The 16,849-nt window shown below is 42.0% G+C and overlaps 1 protein-coding gene across 3 annotated transcripts in view; it reads right to left on the bottom strand.

Moving 5' to 3' along the window:
- Positions 1-1,531: 1,531 nt before the first annotated feature.
- vgll4 (vestigial like family member 4) overlaps positions 1,532-16,849 on the bottom strand; it is a 145,331-nt gene continuing 130,013 nt past the window's right edge. For all 3 annotated transcript variants that reach the window (XM_033037246.1, XM_033037245.1, XM_033037247.1), the window contains 2 exons: positions 13,009-13,132; positions 1,532-3,933 (listed from right to left, as the gene is read on the bottom strand). In XM_033037246.1, the coding sequence (XP_032893137.1) occupies positions 3,653-3,933; positions 13,009-13,132 (405 nt within the window). In that variant the 3' untranslated portion in view covers positions 1,532-3,652. The remainder of the gene's footprint in view (positions 3,934-13,008; positions 13,133-16,849) is intronic.

Genomic DNA, 16,849 nt, shown 5'->3' with positions numbered 1-16,849 from the left:
CTTGCATAGCAGTGGGAGGATACTTGTCCAATCAACACAAATAAGACTGCATGCTCTGGATTTTAATAGATATGATTAATGAATGTACACCATATATTTTTTTCATAAATGCGTTTGCACCATTTTAAGTTATTTCAGTAAATTCCATCTGTGTAGGGGATAATTATTCAACTGATTACTCTAGCACCGTAAAACTAGGTAGGATAGAGATTTATATTTTGGTGCCAAAATTGATATCACTAAGCTTGTTCAAAGATTCTGATATTTATCTTACGATGACTATGTTTCAGTCCTGAGAGAACACAAAGCATAGTAGGCATTGAATTTAGAGTTGAGTTGCAGAGAGTAATGAACTCTTGCAAGCCAAGGGTATTACATTGTTTCATTTTTTGCATTCCCATTTGATCTTATAGAGGTGTATAAAATCATGAGAAGAATAGATTGGGTAGATGCACAGACTCTCTTGCCCAGAGTATGGGAAATCGAGGACCAGAGGACATAGGTTTAAGGTGAAGGGGAAAAGATTTCATAGGAATCTGAGGGGTAACATTCTCACACAATGGATGGTGGGTGTATGGAACGAGCTGCCAGAAGAGGTAATTGAGGCAGGGACAATCCCAACATTTAAGAAACATTTAGACAGGTATATGGATAGAACAGGTTTAGAGGGATACGAGCCAAACGCAGGCAGATGGGACTAGTGTAGATGGGACATGTTGGCTGGTGTGGGCAAGTTGGGCCAAAAGGGCCTGTTTCCACACTGTATGACTATGAGGGGTGTATTATCCAAAAAAACACCTCAGTTATAGTCGCACTACAGTAGAGTTGCTGCCTTACAACACCACAGACCCAAGATTGATCCTGACCACAGGTGCTGTCTGTATGGAGTTTGCACGTTCTCGTTGTGTGGTATGGAGTTTGTATGTTCTCTCCGGGTGCTCCATTTTTCTCCCAAATTCCAAAGGCATGCAATTTGTAAGTAACTTGGCTTCTGCAAATCATCCCTAGTGTGCAGGATAGAACTGGTCGGCGTGGACTTGGTTGACCAAAGCGCCTGTTTCCACACTGTATCTCTAAACTAAATTTTATTCCATGTTTTCAGTTTTTAATTGTATTGTGGCATTAAACATAATGAATCAATGTTGTGATGTAATTGGTTTAAGCATAGGTGGCAAGGGCATCTTTGAAGTCATGTATACTGGCCTCTCAAACAGAATTGAGCAATTTTAGGAGAACTTTGCTTTTTTTCTATGGGTTGAGGTTTTGTTTACTGTTGTTAGGGAATTTCTGATTCTAACAGTTTAGATGACTCCAGTTCCAATGGTTGGATTACTGACCTTATGGTGTAAAATAGCACAGGCATTTACACAGAATTAATTTACCTTGTGAGTTCCCAGCTCAAACAGTACACCAAGCTCTTCACAATAATAACACCTAGAAGAACATAATTTTTGCCACAGCAACATCAGTTACTTTACGATCCACGATTGTTAATCTAAAAACCCAATCACAATGAAATTGCAAGAATCAATATGATTTAAGAGCACTTTATTGTTCTTTGAGGCTACTTTAAGTACAAAAAGTGGCCCGTCAAAAGCTTTTTTTTTCCATTTTGGGTGAAACAAGGCCGCAAACAAGAGGGATAGAGTTCAAATTTACAAACTGAAACGAACAGCAAGTACATTGTAGACATTTCAGATGTCCCTAATAATGAAAATTGTCCCTAGATTTCATACATTTCAGAACATTTTGGTCTATACATTTCAGAACATGTTGACGTCTCCACAAAATTTATAATTAGTCCACAATCCCTGGATTGTTGTTTGTATTCTTGTTCAGTTGTCTCGTATATTTTTATAAAAACAGCCAAGTGACCAGACGCATAGAGTTCACAGACAGCATCTACAGCCTTCTACCAATGTAATGCTCAGTAGCCTGTAGCAGTAATGAACTAGTGGCTATTAATACTAATGCAGTGTTTCCATAGATAACTGTGTTCCTGCACTTTTACCTTATATCAGACAAATCTACACCAAACAAAAAAGATCAACTTTTTTTTCTCTAAACAAAAAAAAACTGCATGATTACAACAAAAAGGATAGGGAAAATTAAATAGCTACACATCATTAACAAATTAATTGTTCCTCAAAAAATACCTAAGAATTTTGTTTGTACATTCTTTACGCACAGCGTAATGATGGTCTTATAGTTACCTATATAAAAAGAGTTCATTTAGTGATTTACCTACAGAGTAGGGTACTGAATGCCAAAGCGGACCAGCGGTAACTGCCCAGTAAGGTGGCGATGAAATGTGTACGGTTTTTTACTGGGGCGACGGAATGTATGGGCATGTGTGACTTTGTCTAAATTGGGAAGCTATAAAGCATTACACAGCTCCTTCCTGTACCTCTGCCTCTCGTAGTTGGGAGTAGCTATTAAAACAGCAAACAAAACAGCTCTAGACTATTGGAGGAATGTACACATTGGCACAGGACTACAGTAAGCATCGAAAAAAAATCATTAAAATTGTATTCTGCAAGCCATGACAATCTGCATCACCACATCAAAGCCCAAACACTTTAGATTTAAATAAACCGTGAAAGTCATGGGAGATAGTTTATTACTTTGTTAAGCAAATTGTATTCATTACGCAATATTAATTCAGTCATGCACAAAGCTATTGTCACCTGTACCATGGAAGTTATAATCCACTGAATATTATGTGCAGGCCTTTCCCGAGGCTTTCCCCTTTTGCTGGCTTCTACCAGTGTGAACACATGCTTATATGTCATTGCGTAAAACTGTACCAGCAGTAAGTATCTAGGAATTTTACTGTTGAAAATAAACTACAATTCTGAAGAAAAAGCTCTAGTGCTCGTTATGCCTATACAATATAGATACCAGCTATTTTTTTTTAATCATGCAGCTACTTGTATAGAAGCACTATTGCCCTTCATATCTCAAATCTATTTGAACAAGCTGACAAAATACAGATGAAGGGTGCAGGGGAAAATAAAATGCCCGTGTTCTTTGAAAGAAAAATGCAGTCCAGTTGTGAGCACAAAATGTAATCTGAAGATAGAGAAAGACTTATACCTGTATGAGACTTTCCCTTCCAAAGTTGCTTTGCCTCTAAAGCACATGATACTAAGCCCTCATTGTCAGCAGTCTGCCATCTAACAAGAAAATCTGATGTAAGGTTGACAAGCAACCTCACCACTCCCCCAATAGTGCAAATCAGACATACAGTTCTTTTCAAGTATATAAACATATAAAATGACATAACAGAAAAGCATTGTAAGCAAACCACACAAATTCTAGTCAAAGAAACTAGCAGAGGCCAAAGCGTTTGGGTCAACCAATCTTAACATGGCTTTTTGGGGCAGCAGAATTGCATCAGAGGTTTCTTTGGTAACTGAGGCAGGAGATTAGGATGCTACATCATACAATGTATATGTATAGCTCCTGCTATTTCTTTTTTTAGGGCACCCTTTTGCAAATGCTAAGCAAATACACAAAAGTGTCTGTTTAAAAAAAAAATTTAAAAAAATCCCCCTTCCCCCACTTATTTAGCAGTGTTCAAGCTCAGTCAAACCATGCAGTTCACTGGGTGGAGAATGCAACGTGGTTGGTCTGCCCGCCCACCCGCCCTTCATGAAACCACCGAAGGGGAGTGATTGTGATTGACCATGTGGGAGGAGGGCGAGGATTGTCCCCTTCGTGAACCAGAATCGGGGCTGCTGGAAACTCCATCTTTGGCAGCCTTGATCTGAAGCCATGTTTCTCCGAGAGCTTTGGCAAAGTGATCATCCACTGATCCGGTGATGGAAACAGAATTCGTCACCGGCTCTGGCTGCTTGTATTTCTCCCCAAGGCTTCGGCGAAAGTGTTCTTCCACAACAGGGTCACAGGTTGTAGCAGTGGATATGGAAGCTGTCAAACAAGGCAACAAGATAAGGGGTTATTGGGATGAATGGAAGGGCAGCTGAACATTGTAGTTTAAAGCAAGTCTTTGAAATGTTGTGCTTAATTTAATGGCAGAAACAAAATCCCAACGCAATTTAATCTAAACATCATGGTTAAAATACAACACCTCCCGAAGCCACTTAAATTACCTGAGGTCTGTGTGCAAATACTTCATTTGTTTCGAATCACACTTAATACTAAAAAACTATCATTCAACTGCTGATTGTTCAGATTCTACAATTTTCTTTAACAGAAAATGATTTGCAGTTTTAGCCAAACTTTATTGTTGATTTTGTATTTTGAGCTGAATTTTCAAATAAAAAGGTGAATTCATGGATGGAATACCAGGGCCAACATAAAAAGCTTTTCTTTTCATATTGTTATTTCCTCCAAACACTTATCACTGTACTGCATCAGAGTCAATATATTGTCTAGCTCCAAGCCATGAAACCCATGAAACATGTTTGGAGGGACTGCATTTGGAGATTCACACGGGCTTTTCTAAGTTCGAAGGCTCAAGGAATCTACTAAAATACCAAGTCTGCAATCAAATATGAATTGGCATTAGAAAACAGAATTTCCTTTCCCAGAACATACCGTCGTAGCCAACATTGTACACATGACGGCCCTCCCATGACAGTATACAATCAGCTGGAGACCAGCATGTTGTAATCATATACCACCACTACAAAGCAAAATATACGCTCCTGACTTCAGATATCCAGAGAATTAAGTGTGTAGGAAGGAACTGCAGATGCTGGTTTAAACAGAAGAGAGACACAAAAAGCTGGAGTAACTCAGCGGGTCAGACATCATGTTTTAGAAGGAACTGCAGATCCTGGAAAATCGAAGGTAGACAAAAATGCTGGAGAAACTCAGCGGGTGCGGCAGCATCTATGGAGCGAAGGAAATAGGCAACGTTTCGGGCCGAAACCCTTCTTCAGACTCATCTCAGTCTGAAGAAAGGCCTCGACCCGAAAAGTCACCTATTCCTTTACTCCAGAGATGCTGTATGACCCGCTAAGTCACTCCAGCATTTTGTGTCTATCTTCAACCATAGAACTAAACTATGTTTTGGAATCTGGGTTCAAGTTTATTTTTTGTCTGTGAAAAGGGAACATGATTATACTGCATGAAGTTTTATTTAATTTGGGGTTTTTTAAAGCTCACTTCTACTTACTGGGAACCTGCAATTCCAACTACAATATTTAACTGTAGGAACGGGGCCCTACAAAATGCAAGATGCCGGCTGGGAAGAGAACCTGTACTTTGTTGACACTGGGTGGGAGCCCTTCGTTTTGGCAGAACTGAAGGAATGCAAAACAATGCGCAACATCAGACATGGAAATGGGCCACATTCTTGACAAAGATGGACACAAAATGCTGGATTAACTCAGCGGGACAGGCAGCATCTCTGGAGAGAAAGAATAGATGACATTTCAGGTCAAGACCCTTCCTTCTTCAGACTGAAGGCAGAAAGTTCCTTCCTACACAGATTCTTGTCAAGTTGGACCAGTGAGGAAGACTGAAATCCTGAGGACTGAGGTGAAAGGTGGCAAGGCACGCACAAGCTAAAACCATTGAAAAGATGGCTATGCTGGGGGGGGGTGAGAGACAACCATATAAAGCAACACTAAAACACTAAAGTAAATAGAAGGGATTTGAGAATGATACAGGTTTGGAACATATTTCCTTCGCCCCATAGATGCTGCTGCACCCGCTGAGTTTCTAAAGCATTTTTGTGTACCTTCAGGTTTGGAACATAATTGTTTATTTTTACACAACACACACACACACAGCGTTAGAATTCATGGGACATGGAATGCAGTAATGTTATGATGTCCTCGGACACCAAGCAATACAAAAGACAGGCCCATTTTTACTGCTATTAATCCATACTCCAAACAGTACATGACAAATCATTTTGAATTTCCCCCCCATTTATATTGTCTGTGATGTTTTGCCATTTTCAGTATTAACTGGACAGGAGGAAAAAAATTCCAATGTTATTTTACCCGCCAAGTCTTCACGAGCTCTCAGCACCGACTGCCACTAAGAAAAGACCCACAACCCTCACCACTGTGACCTGTCTGGACTCATGGCCCGCAGATCCTGCTCACTCATCTTTATAGGTGTCTTTCACAGTCAGGTTATGAAATGCTGGCCATCGCTGCTCACTTGGAACAAGTTACAAAAGACCAATATGTCCAGACTGGTACAAATTTCTCTCAGCTAGATGCCCAGAGTGGGGGAATCAAGGATCCGAGGACATGGGTTTAACGGTGAAGGGGAAAAGATTTAATGGGAATCTGAAGGGTAACTTTATCCACACAGAGGGTGGTGGGTGTATGGAACAATCCGTCAGTGGAGGTAGTTGAGGCAGAGACTATCCCAAGGTTTAAGAAACAGTTTAGACAGGTACGTGGATAGGACAGGTTTGGAGGGATCTGGGCCAATGCGCAAAGTTCCTCCCAGTTCCCAAAGCGGGCAGGTGGGACTAGTGCAGCTGGGACATGTTGGTCGGTGTGGGCAAATTGGGCCGAAGGGCCAGTTTCCACATTGTTTCACTCTTTGACTCTATGACTAAGATCAGGAAAATCAAATGCTGCTAACACAAAACACTGCAGGTGTTGGAAATCTGAAACCAAAATAAAAATGCTTGAACCACAGGTCAATCAGTAACTGTACAACAAGAGACACGAATTGCTGCTTCAGACTGATGATCTTTCATCAAAACTGTTGAAATGGTTAAGACATCAACCTGAGATGCTCTCCCCCCACTCTCTCCATGGCCCCCTTCACAAACAGATGTTGAGTACTTCCAGCATTTCATGTTCTAAATTTAAAATAATCTGCCAGTGTTGGATTAAAGACCACCAGACCAGGGCAACAGTCGCAGCTGGTAGAACTGCCTCACAACGGTAGACCCACGTTTGACTCTGACCCCCCCTCCCCGCTACATGTGTGGAGTTTGCACGTTCTCCCTGAAACCATGCAGGTTTTCCTTTGGGTGCTCCATTTTCCTCCCAGTTCCCAAAGACGTGCAAGTTTAAATGGCCTCTGTAAATTGCCCCGACTGCGTTGGGAGTGGATGTGAAAGTGGGATATGCTTGCTGTGGACCCGGTGGGCCGAACGGCCTGTTTCCATGCTGTGTCTTTCAAGCAATTCAATAAATCAACAGCATTTCAAAATACAGGTTTCTTAATACTAAAAACAATTAAAGGAAAGAGACAACCAGGGTTTATGGGGAGAAGGCAAGAGAATGGGGTTAGGAGGGAGAGATACATCAGCCATGATTGAATGACGGAGCAGAAGAGATGGGCTGAGGGGCCCAATTCTGCTCCGATTACTTATGACCCAAGATAAACTAAATGAGCTCCTTTGGGACAGGAGAGGATAGAGCAATACCTTGACGTAGCATTTCCACAGCATTATTGCAAACACTTGAAAGTGGATTTGAAAAATAAAAACTAAAAGCTGCAAACATGGTAATTAAAACTGTTGCCAGAATGAAGACTACATGACCTGGTCTGCTTTGCCTGGAGTTATGCTGGCTCTCATTCTTTATATACAGCACCAGATTGTTCTTTTAGACCCTTGCAACATCAGAATATACAGGTGCACAACCTTTTATCCGAAAGCCTTGGGACCAGACACTTTTCGTAATTCAGAATTTGTCGGTCTTCGGAATGGACATTTTTTAGCGTAGATTTTAATGGCTGGCTCAGTGGTAGAATGCTCGGCTCATATCCGCAAGGTCGCGAGTTTGCGCCTTGATCCTGGCAGTTACTCGATCGCGAGTTTGAGTCTTCAATGTCGTTTTTTCTTGCAGAATAAATGTTTGTATGAAATACAGTGTAGGAGAGGTGTACTGACTGTGTGGGCAGAACTTTGGAAGTGATTGCCCACCAGTCTAAAAAGCCGCTGTGTCTCCCTGTCCCTGGGATAGCAGGGGGCGATCAAACAGCACAATACCCCCCTCCCCCTCCAACTCCAGAGGAATCCGCTCCCCGATGGGCCGCTACCAAAGATCATAGAGGAGCTCCTCTATGATCTTTGGCCGCTACAGCGACAAGTGGCAGTTCGCCCACAGCCCGAGCTGCGCCCCCTCATCCGCTACCCCAAGAACAAGACGTACCTTGCACACCATCAGCTTCTGCCCCTACGTGTTCCTCTGGAGTTGGAGCGGGGCTGGGCTGCAGTTGCTGCTGGCTGTGGGTCTCTGGGATCTCCGTGCTTGCAGTGGGCCTGGGGGTCGGTGGGCGGCGGTGGGAGCTGTGGACCTACGGACCTACCTCCGTGGAGCTAGCCAGCTTCGGAGCGTGGAGAGTTGCGGAGGCGAGCTGCTGCGACCCGACTCTGGTGGATGGTGACACCGGGAGCTCGCGGGTCTCCGGTGGGAGACTGCTTTGCGGGACACCGGCAGCGGCGACTTCTCCCGCCCGAATTACGGGGTTGAGAGCAAACATCATAGAGGTTGAGAGTGACCTGGAGGGGGGCCTTACAACGCCCGGCGCGGCTGTAAATTGCCGCGGACTTGCTAGCGCCCGCCGGGGGCTCCAACATCAAGACCGGGGCAGGGCCCTACATCTCCCGGCGTGGCTTTGAGTGGCCGCTCCCCGATGGGCCCCTACGACGCCCCGAGCTGCGCCCCGTCATCCGCAACCCAGGTTCCTCTGTAGTTGGAGTGGGGCTGGGCTGGGCTGCTGTTGGCTGTGGGTCTCTGGGATCTCCGTGCTTGCGGTGGGCCTGGTGGTCGGTGTCCAATTGGTCCTGACACGGTCCTGCTGCAATCGCCGACGTGAAGACAGTGCAAAGCCCCCGCGCCGGTGCAATGGGCGGGGAACTGGAGAGGGGAGGGAAGGGGTCACACACATGGCCGGGAAGCAGAGGGGTGTAGGTGGGGTGATACTGAAGCGAGCGACAATCTGCTGCTGCCTGCCCTGCTGAGTTAAAAAGTTCCCACGCAAGACTCACGAAACACTGTATATCGTGAGTCTACCGTGGGAACTTTTTAATTCAGCGGGCAGGCAGCAGCATATTGTCAATTATTAACCCTCCCGCGCAATATACCCTCACCTTCTCTTTTATGAATGGGGATTTAGTTCCCCTTTCTTCGAGGACCGACCGGAGGTTCCGCTGTCACCTCTGCGGGCCGCCCTCGGTGAACGTTTTCAAGGACCTTTCTTCAAGGACCGAAAAAATGGCCGCTATTCGGAGGTTTTCGTTATTTGGATCTTCGGATAAAAGGTTGTGCACCTGTATTTCATTTTATATATTAATGCTCAAATCATTGCAACCTCATTGAATTTTTAAATTTTAGGGTAGAAATCAAGAACCAACTAATAATACTAGGAATATCAGAACAAAGCCTAACATTTACAACAACCCAAAGAAACTTTATCGACTATAGTATAATAACTGGGAAAAAATTAATATTAAAATTTTGGAAAGGTCCTATAGCCCCCACAATTAAAATGGGGATTGTGGAAATGTCGGAGACCTTACATTTGGAAAGAATCAGACTTGTCTTAATGGACAAACAAGAACTTTTTATCAGAATATGGTCTCCATTCATTGACTACTTGAAGGGGCAGACTGGCTCGGCACGTGAACCTGACTGAAACTCGAATTAAGGATCAGATGAAAAGTTATACTTTATAATTTATGAACTTATCTCCAGTTGTATTTTTAGTAAATTATTCCATTCTTCTTTATCATGCTTTTTTATTTTTTTATTTCTCTTTCTTATTTTCTATCTATATAAAAAAAAATACTAGAAGCAGAGTTAATATCAATCGATAATATTAGTAATGTGGGAATGATGTACATGAAATGTTTTTAATATGATATGTACCTGGCTATAATAAAAAGATTATTTAAAAAAAAATAAAATAAAGAACCAATAACATACATTTATATGCAGATTATTAATCAATTGAAGGGAAGTTTTTAAATTCCCTTTAGTCCAAGAAAAGACCTGATAATGACATAAACGGCTAGAAATATTTAACACTATGAAGTAAGGAAGTGCTATTGGCTTTAATTCTCAAAGAACTAGCATTTAATGATATTTATTGTAAGTGTAGGTGATGTATCTGGACTGGACTGTGAGAAAGTATCAAACCTACACAACGGGTACAATTGAGAACCAGTAAGATCAGGACTTCCTAATTGCTCCAGATTTTCTCGTTGAAATTGAAATAAACTGCTGATGTAACCAGAACAGAAAGTTTGTCTTGGATCCCACCCAACAACAGCTCGTATTTATATGGAGCCACGAGTAGAGTAACATTTCCCAAGGAACTATCATAAACATTAAAAATAATTTTATAACGCAGGGATATATTAGCACGGAAGATTAAAAGCGTAAGAAGGAACTGCAGATGCTGGTTTACACCGAAGGTAGACACAAAATGCTGGAGTAACTCAGCGGGACAGGCAGCATCTCTGGAGAGAAGGAATGGGTGACGTTCAGACTTCTGAAGAAGGGTCTCGACCCAAAACGTTACCCATTCCTTCTCTCCAGAGATGCTGCCTATCCCGCTGAGTTACTCCAGCTTTGTGTCTACTTACATTCAGACTCCTGAAGAAGGGACTCGACCTGAAACGTCACCTATTCCTTCCATGCAGAAGATTAAAATCTCAGTCGAAAGGAGGGAAAAGGATATTGTGATATCCAAGTTGATGCAATTCCAGAGCTTCGGGCTTTGATGGCTGAAGACACAGCAACAGTGGAGCAGTTAAGGTTGGGGATGCTTATGCAGTTAGAATGGATACGTGGAGATATCCAGAAGAGCCACAGGACTGGAAGTGATTACTGATCTAGCGATTGAGAAGATCTTGGGAGATGTTTGATAACCTAAACAAGGACAAGAACTAAATTTGATTGAACAATGGAAGTTCAAGGTAACAAATGAACACTCTGAATGAACACATGTTTTGAATAACTTCCAGTTTACAAAGGATAGAGCACAAGAGGCAGACCTTGGGTTGTGTGTAGAATCTACAGATAACAAAGACAAGGAGCAGACGAGACAGGGTCAAGGAAGACCTAATGAGGGAAGCACTTGAAGTCTGAAGCTCACCTCAGGGTTGAATATTACATCAAGATTGCAAACAATCTGATTCAGTCTCAAACAGTTTCTAATAATAAGGGTGGAACAGTGGCTACACAAGGAATGTCAAATACATTTGCTTGATCGTCATAATTCTAGACGAAGGATTATTGTTCATCTAGTGTAAGATTCGAGGCATGCACTTGGACATTCCTGTTTACATCTCCATCAGAATTTACCAGATTTACAGTTAGAATTACCTGTTTCACCTACATGCAAACCATCCAGTTTTTATTTGCTGGTATGGATTGATTGTCATCGATCTCATAATGCTGGGCTTGTTCTTTGAAATACAGCGACCCTCCATATAACAGAGGCGCTGCGCCCTAGAAAATTAACTGCATTGCGATTATTTTGTAGCGTGAAGCTACATGGTCTGTACATGCGAGTCCAGAAGCACAAGTTGGAAGAAAATGTTTTGTGCTGTTTACTTTTTCTTCACATAAATCCTCTAACAACAAATTTTATTCTGTATCTCAAATTGTTGGGGAGTGGTGTGTAAATTTTGAATGGTGAATTTCCAAAATGCAGGGGTGGCCTGGAACTATATTCTGCTTTCTCCTATTGTTTCATGTCAACAGTTTAATATTATTAGAATAGATTATCAGTGGTTATCTTAATCAAATCTTACACAGTTGTTATTCTTGTAACCAGCCAGCCAGCCTTTTTAACTCAGGACAAAGCAATTTTTCTACTGCAAAATGTCCTAGTGCAACTTGACCGGTTCCCTCGGGTAGAATCAGTGGTAAAGAAGACGAAGATATTCAAGCAAGCTTGGAGGAGCCCGTGCCAAAAGCAGGATTTCACAAGGTAGGCTATCTGCAACTTAGAAACATGAAATGGGATGAAATGGAATAAATGGGAAATAATGTTATGTGACACAAGACAATAGGAAGAAGTCCTCGTGGGAAGGAGTAAAAAGGCGAGAGACACAAAAAGCTGGAGTAACTCGGCATCTCTGAAGAAAAGGAATAGGCGACGTTTCGGGTCGAGACCCATCTTCAGATGGAGAGGCCTTTTGTGGGAGGTTTCTAACAGTATGCAATTCTCAATGAGGAATGAAGACTCCCTTCAATATTCAAAGAGGGAAGTAACGAGATGAGGGTAGGAGAGGCGAGGGTAACTAGGTTCTAATCACACTGTTGCCATTACACTCCATTTAATCCCCGAACACTAGAATATTGTACCAGGTATCAGACTACATTCCACCTGAAAAGATGACATCAGCTTTGCTTCTGTACTGATCAGCTGTACACAAACCAGAGCTATTCACCAGGCAACTCGGGAAACTTGAAATAGTATAGAACCTAAAACGGTTAACTTTTTTGACACCAGATGAAAGCGCTTAGTAGAAAAATGGATTTCCTGATAATGTTTTAAATTCTACTTCAATTTTGACGAGAACACCATTTTATTTCTTCAGTGGGCGTGCTGAAACAACAGTGCAAGTTGAAAGCCACAGGAGAAATGTGAAAGATCTTTTCTCATGACCTATATTGGCTGTAGCTGAAGCCCAGATGCAATGGGTCTGCTTTGTTAATTCACATTCACTTGGCACTATGGTACCATATTGTTGCCAGTTGCAGGGACTATCCAAAACCAAAAGTTGCCCCTGTAAAAGCTACTTTTCCCGCATACAGACAGCACTATATTTTAGTCGAGACAGAAATGCTTTGTCAACCACTTTAAGCATTTGATAAGAAATCTGTACTAACTTAATTGTACAAACTTGGTCATTTTAGCCCAACACAAAAAACTTGGTTCATCTGAGGCTCCTTTACTTGAAGAGCAAATGTTGAAATGATCAAGGAAATCGCTGCACAGATGGCAAATACTGTACTTTAAAAAATAAAAACAGAGCCTAAGGGCATGACTGGATACAGTGCGGTTGCTTGCATAAACAGGACTGAAAATGCAACTTACAATTGGAGGGTCTCCTGTAGCTTTGGGGCATTGCTGGAACACAACCATTGTGAGCAATAGGGCAATGGGAAAGGTTGCAGTTACGATTGTTACCAGATGCACATGTAATTACGGACGGCCGATTCTGAACAGACAAAAACAGTGCATTAGTGCAGTTCCAATCAACAATTAAACACTTAATAATAGCTTTCATGAAACCCTGAATGCATGGCACTGGAGTCCAAGGTTTATCATGAAATAATGACACCGCATTGGTTGCTTTTCTAAACATATAAATAAATCCATTTGTTATTGAGTGATTTGGCATAGCTTTTCAATATAATCTAACATTTATCCATTCCATTTTGGTAAAACACAGGATTTATGCAAGATCAAAAGAATTAACAGGTAACTCCAGAGTTTTACAAAGAACTAACCACTGCCAAGGTCAGCCTTATTTTGCCTGCTTGCTGGTGAACAGGAGTGCTGTATACTTGCTACGTATTTTGATGCGCCAATTTGGTTCATTATTGTGACTCACACAATTACGACCAAGCGGATTTGATGCATAAACTAGGCTTAAAAGCCATTCTACTCTGTTGACGTGGTGCTATTTTCAGATGATACAGCAGTCCCCTTAAATCAGCATGATTGAATGCAAAAGATGTAACAACATGGATGGCACCGTGACCCAGCGGTACAGTTGCTACCTGATAGCGCCAAAGACCCGGATTCCATCTTGACTACGGGTGCTGTCTGTACGGAGTTTGTACATTTTCCCCATGATCTGCATGGGTTTTTCCCGAGACCTTCGGTTTCCTCCCACACTCCAAAGACGTACAGATTTGTAGGTTAATTGGCTTGGTGCAAATGTAAAAATTGTCCCGAGCGTGTGTAGGATAGTGTTAATGTGCGGGGATCGCTGGTCAGTGTGGACTCGGTGGGCCGAAGGGCCTGTGTCCATGCTGTTTCTCTAAACTAAACCCAAAAGAGTTGGGTCAGTCTCTGGATAGCACTTCCCTTTTAATCAAGAGCCATGATATTGCTAATTCTTGTCTGAGAAACTCTACCACATGCAAGCCATCTGCCACGTCGACCAATAACCACATTCCAAAACCTTTGACAATGAAAATGCAAAGAGCGTTTTTTTTAAAATGCAAGATACCTTCTCGCAGGAAACTATTTACATCATGAAAGAAAACACAGAGTACTGGAATAACTCAGTGGGTCAGGCTAGATTTCAGGTCGGGACCCTTCAGACCCATGCAGTCCAATTATACCTTTTTTTCAAATTTAGATAACAGACCATTTGTGAAGCTCATAAGGAAGAAATTCAGAAAAACTCAGACACAGCTGGACATCCCTAATGTCGACACCGTTTATCAGTCTAAACTGGAAAAGTAGAGATTCTCATTTATCCCCCAATCTCTTTTTTCACAAAGACTAAAAAAAAAGAAATTCCAGACCACAGCAAGGAGTCTAATCGGCTTCAAAAGTTGTTTTAAATCCCCCCCAAATTACTAACTGGGATATTTAAGGTACTTATCCCGTCTATCCTTGCCCTACCCTTCCTCTGTATTTCATGCAATTTGTTCTAAGCCTTGTGCTATGTTTATTATTGAAAAACAATATTAATTTTGCATGCCAGACTGGTCATTAAACATGTAATTTATAGGGCACATTTAAATAGCACTTTGAGTTTAGAATGATTCTAAACGTTTCATAGCTCATAGGTTATAGGAGTAGAATTAGGCCATTCGGCCCATCAAGTCGACTGCTTTCAGAACCATCAAAGTATTGTCAATGCTTTAGTAATAGGGAAGCATGTTGGTTTATGGGGGGTGTGGTTAGATGGAATGTAGTAAGCACCGTACACATTTTTTCAGCAATGGAACTGGCTGCATCCAGTTTATCCGGGCACTGATCCCACTGCCAAATGCAATGATCAGTGGAGTTTGGGCAAGGATTGGGTCCTAATGTCAGTTAAGGACCCAATCTGAAATTAGTTAGCAATGAGGTTACCTCATTCGGGAATCTTCAGCAGCTCCACTAACCTAACAATGGTAGGCGGTGAAACTCTTTACATCCCCTAAAAAAACATTCTGTGGAAGGATGCTCTTCCAGCGCAGGACTTGTACTCAATCCTTCCTCTTCCATAAGTCAATCTATTGAATTCTAGCCAAGAATCAATATTAATTAGAACTGATGCTCTAATCTCAAGCAACTCCCATTGGTGCAGCAACAAATCTGGACACAAAAGTTGGAAAGATTAGGGTTTGGAGCAAGGTTTCATGGGCATCCATTCGAACGAGTAAGTTTGGCTGAAGAATAGATGTTCACCAGAGAACTCCCTTTCTCCTTTACAAACAACGCCATGGGATCTCCGCTGGAAACCATCGATTTATTTTAACCACATCTCTAATGCTGCATCTTTTCTTCAATATTGAATGAGTTTTGTAAAACTAATCACCTAGGTGTTCCCCTGTTCAGCAGTGCTCTTTCATAAGAGGGGAATTGCAGTAACATTGCATTTAAATACCATTTGTCATGCGTTTCATGGAACTGAATATAATGCGGATGTTGCAGTGTTTCTATTATGGCTGCAATGGTCTCTGTTAAATAGCAGGGGTAAAAATTCACATTTCAAACACAGTGAATTTGATTTCCCCCATTCTCACCAGCTCTTTGTATTATCCTGAACCACGAGAAACTCCACTATACTAGTAACATTTTACATTTGTCCCACAGCAGGACAAATATGATCCGTTTAGTTCCGAGATACAGCGCAGAAACAGGCCCTTCGGCCCACCAAGTCCACACCGACCAGCGATCCCCGCACATTAACACTACCCTACACATACGAGATACAATTTACACATACACCAAGCCAATAAACCTACAAACCTGTACTACTTTGGAGTGTGGGAGGAAACCGAAGATCTCAGAAAAACCCAAGCAGGTCACAGGGAGAACGTACAGACTCCATACAGACAGCACCGGTAGTCAGGATCAAACCGGGTCTGGAAGAGTAAAGCCCCTGTCCCACTTTCCCGAGTTATTCACGAATTCTCCCGAGTTTTCCCCTTGATTCAAACTCGGGGAATGTCCGTAGCGAGTCCGTGGATATATCGTAGCGGCTCGTAATGCCAGCCGTAGGAACTCGAGGCATCAGGTAAGTCGGGATGTTTTTTCAGCATGTTGAAAAATGTCCACAAGTTTTTAACAAATAGCCCCGAGTGCCTACGGCTGGCTATTACCGTAATTCTCCGAGTTTGAATCAAGGGGAAAACTCGGGAGAACTCGTGAGTAACTCAGGAAAGTGGGACAGGGCTAAAAGCGGCAACTCTACCCCTATGCCACCGTGCCACCCTAAATACAGTTACAAACAACCCCTGCGCCCCTAATTCATATATTGCCATTTTTATTCTTTAACACCATTTCTAAAGGAGAGCTTACCATGCACAACTTACCAGCAAATACAAATGAATTAACCTAAATTTATCTCGAACTATTCATCAATTCAGAATCCCTCGTGGTATAAGAACCTGCTTTTGAAGTGCAGTGACTTTAGAAGGAATTTTAGCATCCAACTTTCAATTAAAATTCTGCAGTCATGTGATTGAGAACTTGTCATTTGCTCATGGTTCAATCAACAATGCCCAATCTTCATCAAAAAGACATGCATCACCATGTTTTTAAAACTCACATATGGTCGTATGCTCAGTTTAAATTTTAGACTTTGGAGATACAGTGCGGAAACAGTCCCACTGAATCCGCACCAACCTGCGATCATCCCATACACTATCCTACACACTAGGGACAATTAAACAATTTAACCAAAGCTAATTAATCTACAAAACCT

This window comes from Amblyraja radiata, chromosome 18 (genome assembly GCF_010909765.2).
Source record: "Amblyraja radiata isolate CabotCenter1 chromosome 18, sAmbRad1.1.pri, whole genome shotgun sequence".
Lineage (NCBI taxonomy): Eukaryota > Metazoa > Chordata > Chondrichthyes > Rajiformes > Rajidae > Amblyraja > Amblyraja radiata.
This window is presented reverse-complemented; position numbering and strand designations above follow the sequence as displayed.